We start from the raw sequence: 17,384 nt of genomic DNA, 5'->3' as shown, positions 1-17,384 counted from the left end.
GGTCAAAGACCTGGAGAAGTTGAGATATGCGTGCGATAAGCTTATGACGCCAAGCGGTGGGCCTTTTGCCGGATTTATAGTACAACATACAGGTGGTTGAGACGTATAGATGATAGAATATAGATACAGACGTAGATGTACATGATAAATATTAAGCTATATCCTGTTGGAATAATTACACACATAAAGAATCGCACAACGGGTATATTGACCAGAATCTGAGTCGGCAGAGCCAAAGAAACCAAAAGAAATCCCCAAACAACCAGGAAAGATAAAAGAAAAAGAGACAGAGACATCTATATAGAAGAAAGTACTCCCTATACGCCTCCGAATACATCATAGTAATAATCTTCATCCAAACCATCCCTCGCAGGGACCTGGGGAGCCTCACCGGCGAATGTGGCATCGTCAAACCGCACATTAAGCAGGCGGATTTTCAACCCATAGTCGCTGACCAGGTCAATCAGCTTGCTTGTCTCTGCAGTGATGGGTTGCTGGTTGAGGAGCATCAGCAGACCATCCAGCCATTCGGACGCAATGCTGTGCGAGGAAGGCCGCAGTGTGAGCAGCACCACCTCCTTTTGGGTGGTCCTGCTGCCGGACCGGGCGTGGCTGTGGCCCTTTCCGTGTCCGGTGGCTGTGGAGGGCACGTAGCCGTGGATGGTGATCTTGGTTGTGGGTTGACGGGGTGCGGTCTTCACGGTGGCTGTAGAGGAATGATCTGGGTTAGTAGAGACGTTGGAGACTACAGATGATACGATCGAGAGATCGACTGTTGAGGGTACGACCCGGTGTTAGCAGCAAATACAAGATGATGGGCGTGGGTATAGGTGTGCACTCAGGGACACTCACTTTTCTCTGGTAGGGTGTCCAACTCCGGAGGTCGGTCGCCCATTAGGTCAAATTGACCGAAATGCAAATATCGTCGGTTATGAGAGAGCTGGGCGTATTGGTACGTAGCAGTAGACTTCTGCACCGGGCCAGACTCCGATTTGGAGTGAGAGTCCAGAGCGAACCAGCTACCTTGGAGCAAAGATCGGATTCGTTGCTCCTTTACGAACTGGAGAGCCTCATGGTGAAGTTCCTCGCGCACCTGTCGCAAGTGCTGGCCCCATGCATCCTCGTACGTAAGTTCAAGAAGTTCCATTTGCAGCCCGCGCAATCGGTGGTATTCGAAATCGGCCAGTTCCTCTTCGACGTCCTGAACATCCTTAATCCGAGCAGCTCCGCCAACCACTGACTCGATGAGGATGCGCACGAGCTCGATAAGCTTGTCCAAGTCCTCTTCCTCGGCAGCGGTCGCCTTCCACAGGCGGAAGAAGGCCTGTAAGCCGGCAACATGTAATCGGGTCCAATGTAACAGCAATGGCTGGAACAGTTTATCAAAGCCCGTACGGGACTCTGAAATGAGATATGTTTTGGTGTCATCCATGTCGGACTTTTCCACCTCGAAATGCTCGTATAAGATGGATGTGACGGCCAATGATGCCCGAGCAATCGGACAACGTTGTCGTGATGGCTTTGTAGAGTGCTCCAAGAGCATATTTTGAAACTCATCCCCATGACTGCGAACATAGTCCGCCAGGTCCATCATACCCAGGAAACCGACCTCATAGAATTCTCCCGCCGGACTCTCCGTCTCAAATCCAAGCCGCCTCCACTTTTCTGGATGGTGTCGTCTAGAGGGCCGTGCACTATCGCCATTCTCGGTAGCCTCGTCGGAATTCTTCTCCGGGTTACTGGCCAAATAGATTCCCTTCAGCGCGCGGCGATGCTCAGGCTTCTCCTGGTTGACGGGGATATCTCGCCACTTGCGTAGCAGGACCTTGGTGAGCGATTGGAATTCCAGCAGCGGATGCGCCAGGTCCTGAAGGGCGGAATCCTGCATAAGCACATACACCGCTCTGATAACACCCAGGTCCTGTAATTTTTGAATGAACTTGGGCCACTCCGTCTCGGGGTCGTGGGTGATCGAGTCGCGCATGAGCGAGTTGATCAATTGGAGCGCATTGGCACACAGCGCATGGTCCGCGGAGGATAATCGACTGACGAGCATCTCGAGGAATTGGGGGTATATGGCGATTGCAGGCTTCAGGGCGCGGAAACCAAAGTTGTTGACCTGGGAGGTGCGGTTCCCCGTGTACGGGTGGGAAACAATCGAGACGAGAATGGACATGGCGCCGCGGAGGATGTTTACTAGGGGATGGGTGACGATAAGCTCGACAATCTAGAGGGCAGGCGCGTTAGCATCTGACATGGCTACGAGAAGACAAGACACAGGTAGAGGGCACTGCAATTGGTTTTCAAGGATAACTCACGCGCTCAACCAACTCCTGGTCAACACACTCCCACCCCTTATCGACATCGAGCAGTCTCGAGAAACTGGCCAAACTATATGCCAATGTGTTCCCGCTTGCATGGAGAGTTAAGTAGCGTAATCGAACCAGCCCGCCCTCTGCGATGAAGATGTCGGCGAAGGACGGGTCTCCGATGTTGCCCTGGAGCTTGAAGACAGCCATTTTGCGCACGGCATCTTCATCGCTACCCAGGCGCTCGACCAATTCGGCGACATTGACGGTTTCCATGTCTTTGAAGCCAGTAAGAAAGAGAAGTTCAAGGAGAGAAAGAGATCAAGAGATCAGGGGGAGCTGTGGGAACTGTGGGAACTGTGGGAACTGTGGGGCAATTGGAATTCAAACGGTGATCTCGGTGATCTCGATCCTTTTACGGAGTGATTTCAAGCATCTGAATAGATTAATTTCTCGATATTCCAACATATATAAAGAGTAAGGAAGTTGTGGATTGGCAGGAAATGAAAAAAGAACGTGAAATAGTCTCATTATCCCGAGGTCAACCCCCTACATTTACACATTTATATACACACACCACACACCCAACCTCGCAATTTCCCCAATGCGGATCCATACATCATAAGGGCTATCTATATAGCTGAGATGCCAATGTGACTGTTTCAATATCTGTTATTTTTATGCATTATCGTCATTACATGATCCCTAACAATCAATAGGTGATTCTATACAAAAAGTCCCATCAAATCCATCATCTTCCCTCCCAAAACGCCACAGAGTGTAACCCTATTTGCTTTTTCTTCCCATTATGTACGGCCTAGCCATCATCGTCAGTCGTGAATATTGCAGAGTGTGGTGATCAAGATTAGCGGCGCCAGCCCACATTCCAAATTACATGGGCAATGTCCCGGGCTGTGTTCACGGTGTCCACAACACGGTCCAAAATACTACTGCTGGGGGACTCGGACTCGCCTTCCGGCATGATCATGCCCGAAGCAGTCAGTCGGAGCGGGCGACCTGATGCTGGATCATCTTCGATGAACCATGCGCGATCACGATCGGGGTAGTTGCCCGTGAAGTCCAGGCTAGGATCTTCACACTCATCCAAAAGGAAGTTTGCCGAAGGCTCTGATGGCTCTGATTGGCCTGATGGCTCTGACGGACGTATGGTCTCCACAGAGGGAGTTGGTGATAGTGTTCGGGTGGGGGTGGACCATCGGTCGAGGATCGTCTGAGCACCGGGGGATCCCCGCGATACTTGAGCGTGGTTGAGGGGGAGAGGGGCGATGGTTTTCCCATCGTTGAAGCTGTTGCGTGGGGTGGTGCAGTTGCTCAGGGAGGACCGGCTGGAGATCTGTCTCATCAAGACTACGCCGTCGTCCGAAGATGGCTCATCTTCAAAGGTGGCCGGCCAATCGTCCTCGTAGCCCTTGGCCTCAACTGCAATGCATTGCACGACTTCATTGTTGAAGTGGATATGGCGCCGTTCGCTTGGAGACGTCATTCCAGATGATGAGGAGGCAGTGAGTGTGCCACCGAGAGAGTAGGTCGAACTTCCAGTCCGGTGATGCAAATGATCCAGGTCTGTGTTGGACCTTGGGAAAGGGGGTCGAGCCCAGTTGTTCTCGGCTTCTTGAGCCTTGAGAATGGCCCCGGCATGTTGAAGTAACGTATGTTGAGATAGTGACCGCTGGAGGATGGCCTCGGACGCGGTCTTCTTCTTCAGGATCGGCTTTCGGTCTAGATAAGAGTTCGGTGTCTCTAAGCGACTTGGAGGGGGAGATAGAGAGGTTGCACGTTCGACGGAGCTTTTTAATGGCCCATAGAGCCAGGTGACATCGCAGTCCTTCAGCCTGGTAAAAGAAAAGAAAGTTAGGGCCGAACAAAATATCAAAATATCAGTAAGACCAATAACCTACCAATTGAGGCTTTCCGGTGATACCGTCTTCAGATTATGCTTGGCCTTGGCCCATGTCCTCCAAGAGGCATTCTCCAATCTCACTCCATTACTATAATCGTTCCTCCGACTCGTCACATAACGCCAGGAGGACCAAATATCCTCCTCCTTCCAGTCATGTGAAAGGTAGTCCACGTGCCTGGATGGCTCATCCTCAATTAAGGTGTCATCTGCCGATGGAGCCTGTAATGTCCACGAAGGTGGGTGTGAATCTGTCGACGCGTCACTCACGTCCTCTGGTCCTTTGGGGTTGTGAAGGGATTCTGTGTCGTAGGAAGGTAGGACGAGTTCGTTTTCCGGTGACAGGCTATTTAGAGTGGACGCGTAGGCGAGTTGCTCGGGGATAGGAGCGAAGCCCGGAGAAGGGAGCGCAGAAGGTAGATTTGATGCGACTGGGGAGGAGTCCCTCGCGCGATAGTCATCTTTCATGGGCGATTTTCTGGGGATGGCGTGATCTTCGAGGAAATAACGCTGCGCAGTGGGACCAGTGGGACACCGTAGAGGATCCGAGAAGGGCGAATGGGTTTCGCGGGGAGTCAACAACGTCGTCATTTCCTTTTTCTTTCGATGATGTAATTAATGACAAGAGGATAAGTCCGAGGCAATGGTCATTCAAAGATATGGCATATCCAGGTGATTCAGGGATAAGATCCCAAGAACGAAGAAGGGGAGAAAGAAGGAGAATATAAAATGAGAGGAAGAAGAGGAGAGAGAGGAGGGAGAGGGGGGAGAGAAGAGAGGAAGAAGTCGAAAGAGAACCAAAATCTGGTGGAGATAATGACCGTTCCCGGTTTTCTGGGGGGATTCTGGGGAATTGGGGGAATTGGAGAGGTTAAAGGGAAAAAAGCAAATAACAAGTTTGGATTCAAAGAAGATCAAGTTATAAAGAATGTTAAGAATAAAGGATATATGTTTATATACTTATATATTTATATATTTCAATAGAAGTTGCCACAATTCAATCTATTTCTAGTTCTAGTTAGGTCTTGGGTCTAGGTCTATTAACTACAACATAGTTAACTAGCTAGTATAACTAGGAAGGTTAGACTAGAAAGTAGACTAGTTACCTAAGTAGTTAGCTATTATTACTATTACATACATAGTATTATACCTAGGTATGTATCTTATACAATAAAATAATAAAATAATAAAATACCAGATCATCTAGACCGCACGATCAACCGTTTCTTCTCCACAGGATATGCAAGTGGTTTTTTAGTTGGAATGTACGTATGCGTCTAGGTGGGCATAGAGTATACACAGAGTAGTTCAAATAGAAATACCTATAATACCTATGCCTATATAGTTATGTACCTATAGAGCTTTAAAGATGGATACTATAAACTACCTACATATGTAACTAGGTATTGTCTACGGAATCATCGGAGTATCACGGGAGCCCGGCCTAGAGCCTATGCATCAGGGCCTGAGCACTTTAGTTTTCGAGAGAGAGTCGGACCCCTTTTGATCCACAACAGTTTGGACTTTTGAATAGATTGGGATATTGGGATATTGGGATATTTTGACCAGGGATCGGTCACAGGCAGAACCGAGGCAAACCGAGGCACTTTTTTTAGAATCCTTGTACTTTAGACACAGAATCAGAGACCATTGTCAAACCAGATACCAAAAGGAAAAAAAAGAAAAGAAGGAAAAGTTAGCCATGATCGACCGGAGATACGAGCCGAAGCTAAAAGCACAGATGGGAACGCCCTTTTAAGAGGGTTATAATAGATAGAGTGGTGACAGAATTTGGCTTCAGCCATTGACATCTTCGACTTTTGAGATTCTCCCGAGGTCCCGTCCAATTTCAATTTCAGTTTCAGTTTCAGTTTCCAACTTAACTTCAAATGTTGTACACATGCACGGACAGCTCGAGAATATGCAAGATAGTGCTCGACAGCGCCAAACATGACACAGGAAAAAAAAAAAAAAAGAAAGAAAAAGAAAAAGAAACCTACAACATACACAGAATTGCCTTTGTCTGTGCGCTTGCATAACATCTGGGCAATTCAGTAGTGTCATTGGCTAAAACCCTCTTGGTTCTTGGGAGACGCCGTCGATGCAAATCGCAAGCCAGTGATAACCGCTCGTGCTAAGTACTTGTGTTCAGACCCTTTGTATCTGGAACTGGAACTGGAAACCTGAAACTCTGTCTACCTAGGTATAGTCTAATCCGATAACATTGTATGTTCTGGCCCATCAACTCCCTCTCGGTGGAGGATCTGTAGCGCTAGTGCGATGTGCTCTCTCCTCACGGGCCTCTTTTAACGTTTGTCCATATTCGATCATCATTGGCCCCCGACGGTATCAGTCAATCATATCCGAGAAGGTCTCTGCAATGGCTTTGGACGCATGTCATCAACACTCACATCTACAGGGGTAACTTAACCACTCTGTCTTCGCCTGCTTCGCTTCCGAGGGTCTTGATAACGCAGGCTAGCTGGCGGAAACCGGTCTTGACATCCCCAAATATAAAACGCAAGACAAGACAGGGGTTGCAAGATTGCAATTGACTCTCTTATCAGCCATCTGCGGATCTATCGTCAACCGAGGCACCAATTGGGGCGCCCCGTCCTGGCCCTCTATCGTAATGGCAGCTGCACATTAAACGGCTCGTATCGAGGGGTTTTTCTGCATCGGACGCCCCCCCCCCACCAACTTCCCAGTTTCAGTCAACCGGGGGATAAGGGACGTGGCCCCCTCCATTCTGGGGAGGTTGGACAAAGGAGAGATTGGCAATGATATGCAATGTCGTGATGAGTGACGTTGGTCCAAAAATCTGGACTTGGCGTGAGATTAAAAAAGCCATTCCTAGCTGAGCATGTAACATGGTCCCATAATGAGCAATTAAGCACCACATACCACTTTGGCTTAGTCTGCCACTTGAAACAGCAGCCATGGAGGGTATAGCTAGGTATGTTGTAGATCTCAGGAGACAACCGTCATTGCACGTGATATCCCAAACCGGCTTAGCTGGCAGAACTGCCCCTCCGCCCCCCGCCATATGCTTCTGAGAAGAACACAGTCTAGACCAATACAATTTACCAAGGTATTATTTTCATACATCATGGCTGAGGTAGAAACTGCCCCAGTTGTACAGGCAAGACATGTTGTTTACTGTGGAGGTGAGGACCCCCGTGGCGCAAACCACAACTCCAATTCGTTTGAGAATATAGCGCTGATCCGGATAGTCTGCACATTACCCCCCGAGGTATGACCTTCGAGTTTTCCCCCACGGTCCCAGTTCTCAGTTCCCCCAGAAGTGAAGGGCCCTTTCCCCGCTCTTGCTTCTCATCATCGGGGCCCCGGCTTCGTGCGTGGCATAGCCACTAGCCACTAGAAAGCGCCCGCAGAGCCTGCATAATTTGCTATCTGAATTATACTTCCATTGGCGATCCCAATATGTTTCTGACGTGCGGGGTTCTTGTCTAGTACTGCGAGTTTGGAGGTACCGCTAAGAAATGCGAAGAATGGCTCAAGGAGAACGAGTCGGATCTGTGGGACAAACTATATTCTGAAGGTATGAAGCTCCCATGCGGCTTGACTCGCTATCACCTGAATCTGGGAATTCACAGGCCCGGAAACCGAGAAATACCGATAATCTAACACTGGGTTTCCATCAGATGCTCTGAATGCCAACCTCTCCACACTCTCCGTCTCAGCGCAAGAACGCGCCGCCAAAGACGCCGCCAAAAAGGAGGCCAAAGCTGCCGCCAATGAAGCACGCGATAGCGAGCGGAAGGCCGCCTCCAAGATCTTGATCAAACGCGTTGAGCGGAACAAGCGCAAGTTTGTGACGGTCGTGATTGGACTGGAGGTCTTCGGACTGGAGAACAAGAAGGTTGCAAAGGACCTGGGCAAGAAGTTTGCTACAGGTTCTTCGGTGACTCGCTCGCCTGCAGGTATTGAGGAAATCACCGTCCAGGGTGATGTCAGTGACGACCTGCGTGAATGGCTCCTTGAGATCCACGGCAAGCAGATCCCGGCGTCCAATATCGAATTGATCGAAGACAAGAAGAAAAAGAAGAGCGAGGCCCCCATGGTATAATGACGAACACGAATTGCGGACTGGGTATCATGACATAAATCTAAAATAAAAGTACAAATTGAAGACAATTCAAGGACAACCCAAAACCCAGAAACCCATGGAAGCACAAGCTAGGTCGGATTAGGGAATTGGTCTAGGTCAAGGGCCCAGAGCACAAAGAGAAATTTCATAATTCATCCAGCACACTCAGAGCATCATGTTTCGCTGCTGCTGCATCATGCCCTGATCGGACCGTCGAAGTGGGACCAGCCTTGTCCAGGCCCTCGCGACGATCTGCAAGGTTGGTCGGATATCGAGCAGGCCCTGCATCAGACCCTGAACCTCTTCCTGCGAGACCAAGGACCTCGTCCCACGCCTCGGACTGAGGTGGCACAGAGGGCGAAGAGTGGTTCGACGCTGTCAAACGTGACGCCTCAGGGTGGGGAGACCAGAATTGTGGCCAGTTCTGGAGGACTAGAGCGAGTACGAGCACCAGTAGCGCACTTATGACAATGCCCCAGAAGATGCGTAGTCGACGACTAGTCCGGGTTTGCCATTCCGTTTCCCGCTGCTCCCAGTTATCGATCTCGTGTCGTACGGTCTCGAGTCGTTTGCCTAGTTCCTCGACGCGCTGTCGGCCCGCTTTCATGCGTTGTTCTAACGCATCGGCCTTTTGTATCTGTGGTTCGAAGCCTTTGAGGTCATTGAGCTGTTTGCGGATATCCTGGTCCAAGTCAGCCGTTTCATGTTCGAAGTCGTTGAGCAGTGTCGATGCCGAGTCGGACAGATCCTGGAACGACGAGATAGTCGAGTTGAGCGCTGTGATTTTCTCAAGCAGATTGTAATAGGTGTAGTCCAGCCGACGGGTGACGTCTGTCGCTAACGTCCCAATTGAAGTCAACGCGGACCGTAGATACCTTGAAACGGTCGCTAGTCAATTCTATGTGCCCAAAGAAGCCAAAAGGAAAAGCGGGTAAAAAAACATACTCCTCGCCTAGCTTCCTCCGCTTTTTAACCTTCTCCAGGTCATCCATAGACAGAATCTCATGCCGGCAGATAGGCGCCAATTGCTCATGCTGCCCAGGCGTATCGAGCATATTCCCCTTTCGACCATCCGACATAGCAGTAGTCGATTCAGACCCCCAGCGACTCCGGGTCGTCTCTCTCGTAATCGGCCTCAACAACCCATCATCGCCCTCGCGGTCCTTATCCTTCCCTCCCGACCATGTAGGGAGCAATCCCCTCGCGCTCGCCGAGGAAGTCAGGTGGCTCATGGGGTTAGGGAAGCGCAAGTCCCGCGACTTGCTGTATTTGTGACGGTTGGACCTCAAGCTATCGAACGTGGATGGCTCCTGCGACCGAGGGGATGGGGATGGGCCAATTCGATGCTCTCCTTTTGGGGAGATTTGGCGGTCATCAGAGCCATGCTGGCGCGAGCGGCGGGACTTTCTTCGGTCTGTTTGGCGGCTTTCTTGACTGCTGAATCTGGAGAAGTCCTCGGATTTGGATTGGAGGCCGCTGGCTTGCTGGTTTTGGTCCTGGCTCCGGGTGGGGGTTTGGGTGGATGGGAATGTGGCGGAGGCTGCTCGGGATGTTGAGAATGGTGCGTATTTATATGGAGGTTCCATGGCGGTGCATTCTGGGAAGAAAGCTTGGGGAAGCGAGAGAAGCTTGGAGGCTTGGTGTTGCGGTTGGAGTGTGGAGTTTGGGGGGATCGATGACGCCAAGGCCGAGGACCGATGAGCGACTCTGCAGCTGATATTCGTCCTCCCTACTGCCCATACTGTGCCAGACAAATGATTACGCTAAAGAATAGATTGTGACTATATAAAAACATTTGTCTTGCTCGCTAGTAGTGACCTATGACCTAACCTCAGAAAAAACGCCTGTAATCGAATAGCCCACGCCGGAATGAGTGCCCAGTCTTTCCCGCCAGGGACAAGGAAGAAGGAAGAAGCCTCAACAAGCCGACGTATATACACACAATGCAGTCCTGGAGGAGATGGAGAGATGTTATGGCGGAGATATAGAGAAGACCGTGATCAGCCTCAAGAGCTGAGCAGCTTGTTGCGCTTCTCTCTGCGCTTGAGACGGTCAAGTCTCTTGTGGTGCATCTTCTCGGCCATCTTCTCGTAACGTAGCTTCTCCTCCTTGGCTTCTCGGCGGTCCTTGATGCGCTGGATACGGGCCTGGAGGGGTTTCATCGGTCAGTGATACCATCTTGGGAAGTGATGTGTTGTCGGAGATAATATCATCATTATGGGGAAGACAGGTGGACAAGAGATGGAGACCAGACAAGGACACAAAATGACAAAGAAGTGAGACAGATCAAGAGAGAAAAGGATTCGGATCGACATACCTTTCGTTCAGCCTCCTGCTCCTCCTTCATCTCACGTTCAAGTTCCTTGACAGCATCGTTATGCTTCTTGAGCTCTTGACGCTTAGCGTATGAGGTCAAACCCGCAGTAGGGCGGAAAGCTTTCTTGGTACCATGCCAGTTTTTACCTGAAAGTCCGATGGGGTTAGTCGGGGAGATGAGGGACAGCAAGTGGGGACTAGGCATTGATTTTTTTTTTCCCTCTCACTTACCATTTTTCCGCATGCCGGTCGCAGGCGCGACAGGAGTAGCCGTTGAGGTAGACATGATAGGATATGTGACTTGGAAAAAAAGGAATTCCAAGAAGATTCAAGAAAGTGGGATGGGGTGAAGGAAACGTGAAGCCAAGGAAGAGAGACAAAAACGGAGACCGAGTTTTTCCCTCATTGATTATCTCGATCTGATAAAATGTCTTGGCGTCCATGAGAGAAAATGCTTCGGCACAAATTTCCTGACTCCACCTTTTTTTTTCCCATTTCCCACTCTTAACTCCCTCTTACAGGCTGTTTATTATTATTATTTTTACTCTTTTCTCCTGATTTTGGTCTGGCTTCGTTTCCTTTCTCTTCGTTAGCTTCTGCACGGTGGCTTGGCACCCTGTAGGCCCATCAAATCCCTCGTTACACCGCCCCCCCCACCAGTCCAAGTGCATTTCACTCACTACTTATACCTTTGATTCCCCCATCTTACCATGATCCCTCGATAACACTCTCTTACTTTGTCATTTCCCCCTTTCTTGATGGCGGCAGAGCATGCGATCATCAGTGAACCGATGGAGCTGCCATCGCTCCCGCCCAATCAGGGCCTTGAGGCGATGAAGGATATCATATTTGGATCGGTAAGGAAGTCCTTGGCACATGCACGTGGGGGATTTAGACTGACACCTTCCAAAAGTCGGCAGGAATGGCAGGCAAACTCATCGAGTACCCCTTTGATACCGTCAAGGTCCGACTACAGTCACAACCTGAACACCTTCCTCTCCGATATACGGGACCACTGGATTGTTTCCGCCAGTCCTTCCGAGCCGATGGCCTCCGGGGACTATACAGAGGCATCAGTGCCCCCATGACCGGAGCTGCCGTGGAGACCAGCTGTCTCTTCTTCAGTTATCGTCTCATCCAGGATGCTCTGCGCGCGACGGTCTACCCAGGCGTTGAACACCTACCATTCGTCGCTCTCATTGCTAGTGGAGCTCTATCCGGCTCGGTCACCTCGCTGGTACTTACACCAATTGAACTGGTGAAGTGCAGGATGCAGGTCCCCGCGGAATCAGCAGGCCTCAAACCCGGCCCGGTGGCCATCGTCGCAGGCATTTTCCGACATGAAGGGCTGGCAGGATTCTGGCGGGGTCAGATGGGAACCTTGATCCGGGAAACTGGCGGGAGCGCAGCGTGGTTCGGCGGATACGAGGGCGTATCATCGCTCTTCCGCAAGTATAACAAGTCGGACCCGCAATTTACCTCCGACTCGCTCCCTATCCACCAACAAATGATCGCAGGAGCAACGGCTGGAATCAGCTATAACTTCCTGTTTTACCCGGCCGATACAATCAAGTCCCGCATGCAGACTGTGGACATCTCACAACTGCCGGTCCATGCTCAGCAACAGACATTCTGGGGCGAGACCAAGGCTCTCTGGAAGCAGCAAGGGCTCAAGGGCATGTACCGCGGGTGCGGGATCACCTGCGCGCGCTCGGCGCCCAGCTCGGCTTTTATTTTCACTGTTTATGAAGGATTACGGCAATATTTTGGATGAAAAGCAAAAAGAAAGGCTGCTACAGTCTGCATATAGAAATTTGTCATTCTATCGGGTCTAACTGAGGTTGGACGACCATGTTGGCCCCCATTTTCCTTTTGGATTTTTCAATACCTGACTCTTTGGATTTTGGCGTGCGCTATACCCCGAATACATTCAAACGCGGTTCTTCACTCTTCTTCACTTTCACTTTTACCTCCCCTTCTCGACGACTCCAACGCCCAAACCACCAGTCTCCTATTTCCAAAATCAGCCGTTCAAATATCCGGCAAGGTTTTCCATGCTCAATTTCTGAGGCATCGAATCGTGCGGGCTTGGCTTGATGTACGACCAAGCATCTTCAGCTATGCCACTCCCAGGATCCTTCACACGTCAATTGAGGTTAAAGGCGTTAACCATTCGGTATACGGATATGGTGAACGATATTTAATCTGAGCTTTTTTTCGGTCATCTTGATTTGTCTGTTTTTCTTTTCTTTGTATACAATATAGAATTCGGATGTTGCAAATATAACTTCCGGTCCAATGCTTACCACTTCGAACCTTTCGGACTCGATTCTCCCATTATATAAATCCCGAAGAAAGACCCCAAAGCCAGCCCCAAGGACTGGAGATGGTATTCTTTACAGCCTTGTAGCCCTGGAGCCCTGGAGGAATTCGGAGGTTACGTAAGATCCCTCCCGGACAGCCCTGGAGCCCTGGAGGGTTCTCTCTACCTACACCTACTATCAGTAAACATGTCCGATGTCGAGCGCAATATATCAGCCTCATCATCTGGCCAGTTGAATAAACGTAGCTGCTTGCGTTGCAGCCAAAGAAAAGTGCGGTGCGATAAAGTACATCCCTGCAGCATATGTGTGAAAGCCGAAGTGCAGTGCACCTTTCCAGGTCCAAAGAGAACAAGGCAGACATTAAATAGACCTCCAGTCAGTGAGTTACTCACTCGCCTAAAGCATCTTGAAGAAGAGGTTGAGCAACTCCGTTCAACGCGCTGCCACCCGGATACCGACCATACGGACTTGGACGACGATCCGAATCTGCAAAAGACAGTCAAAAAGGCAGAGTTGCTGGTTCTCAAAGAGGGAAAGAGTCGGTACGTCAGTGATGAGGCTTCTGTTGCACTGGGACAAAAGGTGGGCCATGGTTACTACTAGTATTGTATAGTTGTCAAAACTGATTTACTGTGCAGATCTCTGAACTCCGTGATATTATTGAAAGCCCTTCAGATGATGAGCCATATTCACTCGATGCAACTTATAACCCCACTATCCTCGTAGAGGGTGGAATTCTTGGAGATCACGACTTCACCTGGTCTCTCGACTATTTTCGCCTCCATTATTTTCAACCAGCAAGAATGGACGCACTATGGAGAACATACCAAGAAAACGTGGCACCATTGATTGTCATACTCCACCAAGCCACCATGGCAAGGATAGTCCAAGACGCCTGTGCTGGCAGTGACTTATCGCCCTCAGATGAGGCATTACTATTCTCCGTGTGTTATGCCGCTGTGGCTAGCATGAAAGCGCACATATGCCCTTCAGTACTGGACGTCGACCGGGATACAGCCATCCAGGACTGCAGGCGAGCAGTGAGCCAGGGGCTTCGCCGAGCCAACTTCATCAGTTCTCAGAGCTTGTCTGCTCTTCAAGCGGCCGTTCTGTTCTTGTTATGTTATCGAGTCGGCGGTGATACACGACTTGTATGGGCCGAATCTGCCGTCGTGATACGGGTTGCACAAGCACAAGGAGTCCATCGCGATGGGCGGAATTTTGCATTGCCACCCTTCGAAACAGAGATGCGCCGTCGGTTATGGTGGCATATCTGCATGCTTGACATGTTGTCTTCGGGAGACCAAGGTGTCGATACTCAGATTAGACCTGAAATGTTCGACACCCAGTTTCCCAGTAATATTGATGATGATGACATTGCCTTGTGTATGACGGATTGGCCACTGCCAAAGACTGGCTTCACAAATATCACCATCTGCATCATGACCTGTCAGATCATGACGGGAATACTCTGGCCGCGTCAGTGTGGATACTCGGATATGTCTACGCACGACCGCGGGAATCTCGTCACGGCTTTAGGGAAAAGGCTTCATGAACAGTATATCGATCATTTCAACCTGGATATCCCGATCCATTGGGTGGTTGCAACTGTGGTGCGACTCCAACTCTCCAAGGCGTGGCTGGCGACCCAGTTCCAGTCCGGAGCCTCGGACGTGAAGTCCTTCCGCCACGACGACCGTGTATTCGAGACCGCCCTCGAGCTTGCACAATTCTCCTATCTCCTGCACACCAACGAAGGAACACCGCAGTGGAGCTGGTTATGTACAAGCTTCAAGGAATGGCATGTGGTCGCTTTTATACTTTCGGAGCTATGCTTGCGTCCACTTAGCCCCGAGACTGACCATGCTTGGGATGTCGTGACCAAAATATATAGGTCGTGGCAGCATGATATGCCGCGGACTGATGCTATGCTTCAGAAGCCCTTGGATCGGCTCATGGCACGCACGGCCGCATCACGGGCTAGCAGGCAAGAGCAGGATGGCCAGGCACCATTCAGCCAAGAGGCTTTGTCCGATGAGTTTCTTGGATTGGGTGACACCGATTCTGATTTGCTTTTCTCTGGTCTGGACTGGCTTTCTGTGTCCTTATTTTAGGCCATTGTCTTTTTTTCTGTCTTTTTTCCTAACAGGGCAAGTATACAGAGAGGTCTCTTTGTCAACACATTAATTCCACAATAACTAGTACTCTACAATATCACACACGACCTTCAACCCTATAGTGTCTCGAATTGGCTATCCTCCTTCAACCAATCCCCGAATGTCTTCAAGCTGGGATTCAACCTTTTCACAGCCGGAACATCTGCACCATATCCCTCATCGCGAAACCATCTGAACATGACACCCAAATCCTTGACGGCAGCCATCATCAACCAAACTGGAATCCTGAAAGTAGTCGGCACATCCTTGCCAGTCAGATCCTTGAAAATCCCCGACATTTGTTCAAACGTCAATTCATCCCCAGCAAGCGAGAAGGCACGATTCTTCGACTCCTCGGTATTCATAAATGCCCTGGCAGCGAAGAACCCAATGTCACTCGTCGCTATCAGTTGCAGAGGTTTGCCCTTCAGTGTCATCTGCCATGCCGTTGTAAACACCTTCCCGAAGTAATCCGGCGTGAAGTTCTCGAAGAAGGCAACGGGACGGAGAATCGTCCATTGCATATCGGTCCCTTTTGCTTTCTCTATGAGATGCTTCTCGATCTCATGTTTGAAAATGAAATGCGGGATGGCGGTTGGGTTTCGGTCTGACTTCTCGCCACCGCGGTCGACAGAGCTGTACACAAAGTGCTTGACGCCATGTTTGATAGACTCGTCTATCAGAGCGGTTCCCTGGCGTCTCTCATCGTCGTTTCTAGGATTGGTGGTCTGTTTCATTGGTCAGAATCGGGTTTATGTATTTGGGATATTGTTTATTTCGGGGACTTACTTGCACGCTGAACACACCCCAAACTCGCTTTGCATTCTTGAAGATGGCCGCTGGGTCGTCGAGGTCGCCTTGGATCAATGTGATACTGGAAGACTTCTGGGCAAGTTTCTTCGCCGAAGCGGAATTGATGTCGCGGGTCACGGCGAGGATCTTGAAAGAAGCATTTTTCTTCAGAAGGTTGTTGATTAGGGAGCCTCCTTGTTTCCCTGTGGCTCCGGTGACGAGAATTGAAGTCATTGCAGGTTAGTCTGGGAGTATAGATGATAGACTTGTGATTAATGGTTAGTGCTAGGTACAGCGTCCTTTAAGTAGTCAATTCCGAGGCATTGAAGTGCGATATGGCATGATTTCTAAGATTTCTTAAGATTTCTAAGATCTCGAGGGCTTCGGGATTGACCTCAACCCCGGATTTGATATAGATATGACGTCACATATATCAATATCATCCCCACAGCAGAACAACAGAGACAACAGAGACAATCAGGACAATCAAGACAAGAAGACCCTGGAATAAGTCACATCGTATTATTCACGGCAATAATACTCATTCCCCTATGAACTTCCGTGTCGGCAGCACTTAAAAACTCCCTTACCGTCATATCCAGCCCTTCCTCTCCCAACAAGTCCCCCTCCAATTCACCTCGCAATAATGGACCGTTCATCCCTCCATTCAATTCCCAGACCTTCCCATCTTTCTTAACAAAAGCAATAAAATGAAATCCACATTCCTCCTGCGGCAAAGGTACAATCGAGGACCCCTCCGACGCCGCATCCATATGCGCCTCTTCCAGAAACCTCGAATCATACAAGAGCCGCGCCCTCTCCACCGGCCCCAGCCCAACCGCCCGCTTCACAATCTTCTCCAGCTCTGATCCCGCCAGGACATATTTCCCATTCTCCAAATTGGTCACCACATGCAGTAATGCCATCAGCCCACACGCATGTCCGATCGTCTGCTTCATCCACAGCACGGGCTCGTCGGCCCCGCTGCCGAGATACTCGGGTATACTGTGTTCGACACGAGACCGGGCGGCGAGGTAGATGGGTTTATCGCAGAGGAGGATGAGGGCGTTTACAGGTCGTGGGATCCAGGAGAGCATTTCTGGGGTAGTGGAGAGGATATCATGGAATGTGAGGCTCGGGGATACTCCGAGGTTCTTACATAGATGCGTATGGACCTCTGGATTGTTCTCTGTTGCATTGGTAAGATGGGGTGGTGCTGGTACAAAACTGGATAGACTTACCTAGTGGTATAAAGGTCTTTTGGCCGTTGATGACCTGGACGCCTAAATTAAACATGTTTGGAGATGAGTGTCTTTTTTGAAGCTATGCGAATGTTTACACATATCGTATGTTCGGTATAAGCGGGGGACGGTGCTTAGTCATTCCCATCTAGGCATCTCAGGATATCGGAATAGCTGTGGAATACCAGGAGAATATCAGGGGAATATCAGTTTAATT

General features: G+C 49.9%; 7 protein-coding genes across 7 annotated transcripts; 2 read left to right on the top strand and 5 right to left on the bottom strand.

Annotated features, from left to right (window-relative positions):
- Positions 1-317: 317 nt before the first annotated feature.
- On the bottom strand, positions 318-2,585 carry N7489_003755 (ELMO/CED-12 family protein; the record flags this gene model as incomplete). The annotated part of the gene is made up of 3 exons (XM_056709507.1): positions 318-772; positions 853-2,227; positions 2,319-2,585. The coding sequence occupies 3 exons, from the start codon at positions 2,583-2,585 to the stop codon at positions 318-320; spliced, it is 2,097 nt and encodes a 698-aa protein (XP_056567928.1).
- Positions 2,586-3,174: 589 nt separating this feature from the next.
- Positions 3,175-4,818, bottom strand: N7489_003754 (protein phosphatase regulator REG1; the record flags this gene model as incomplete). The annotated part of the gene is made up of 2 exons (XM_056709506.1): positions 3,175-4,162; positions 4,229-4,818. The coding sequence occupies 2 exons, from the start codon at positions 4,816-4,818 to the stop codon at positions 3,175-3,177; spliced, it is 1,578 nt and encodes a 525-aa protein (XP_056567927.1).
- A 2,518-nt stretch (positions 4,819-7,336) lies between these two features.
- Positions 7,337-8,317, top strand: tma22 (putative RNA binding protein Tma22; the record flags this gene model as incomplete). The annotated part of the gene is made up of 3 exons (XM_056709505.1): positions 7,337-7,480; positions 7,702-7,789; positions 7,893-8,317. The coding sequence occupies 3 exons, from the start codon at positions 7,337-7,339 to the stop codon at positions 8,315-8,317; spliced, it is 657 nt and encodes a 218-aa protein (XP_056567926.1).
- A 166-nt stretch (positions 8,318-8,483) lies between these two features.
- On the bottom strand, positions 8,484-9,924 carry N7489_003752 (uncharacterized protein; the record flags this gene model as incomplete). Its single annotated transcript, XM_056709504.1, has 2 exons — positions 8,484-9,213; positions 9,284-9,924. The coding sequence occupies 2 exons, from the start codon at positions 9,922-9,924 to the stop codon at positions 8,484-8,486; spliced, it is 1,371 nt and encodes a 456-aa protein (XP_056567925.1).
- Positions 9,925-10,344: 420 nt separating this feature from the next.
- N7489_003751 (CGR1 family protein) lies at positions 10,345-10,940 on the bottom strand (the record flags this gene model as incomplete). The annotated part of the gene is made up of 3 exons (XM_056709503.1): positions 10,345-10,485; positions 10,656-10,801; positions 10,886-10,940. The coding sequence occupies 3 exons, from the start codon at positions 10,938-10,940 to the stop codon at positions 10,345-10,347; spliced, it is 342 nt and encodes a 113-aa protein (XP_056567924.1).
- Positions 10,941-11,412: 472 nt separating this feature from the next.
- On the top strand, positions 11,413-15,092 carry amcA (putative mitochondrial ornithine carrier protein AmcA/Ort1; the record flags this gene model as incomplete). The annotated part of the gene is made up of 4 exons (XM_056709502.1): positions 11,413-11,511; positions 11,568-12,395; positions 13,381-13,560; positions 13,617-15,092. The coding sequence occupies 4 exons, from the start codon at positions 11,413-11,415 to the stop codon at positions 15,090-15,092; spliced, it is 2,583 nt and encodes an 860-aa protein (XP_056567923.1).
- A 119-nt stretch (positions 15,093-15,211) lies between these two features.
- On the bottom strand, positions 15,212-17,222 carry N7489_003749 (uncharacterized protein; the record flags this gene model as incomplete). The annotated part of the gene is made up of 4 exons (XM_056709501.1): positions 15,212-15,862; positions 15,924-16,129; positions 16,468-17,115; positions 17,168-17,222. The coding sequence occupies 4 exons, from the start codon at positions 17,220-17,222 to the stop codon at positions 15,212-15,214; spliced, it is 1,560 nt and encodes a 519-aa protein (XP_056567922.1).
- Positions 17,223-17,384: the final 162 nt, after the last annotated feature.

Source organism: Penicillium chrysogenum, assembly GCF_028827035.1.
Source record: "Penicillium chrysogenum strain IBT 35668 chromosome Unknown utg000002l_segment0_segment0, whole genome shotgun sequence".
Classification (NCBI taxonomy): domain Eukaryota; kingdom Fungi; phylum Ascomycota; class Eurotiomycetes; order Eurotiales; family Aspergillaceae; genus Penicillium; species Penicillium chrysogenum.
This window is presented reverse-complemented; position numbering and strand designations above follow the sequence as displayed.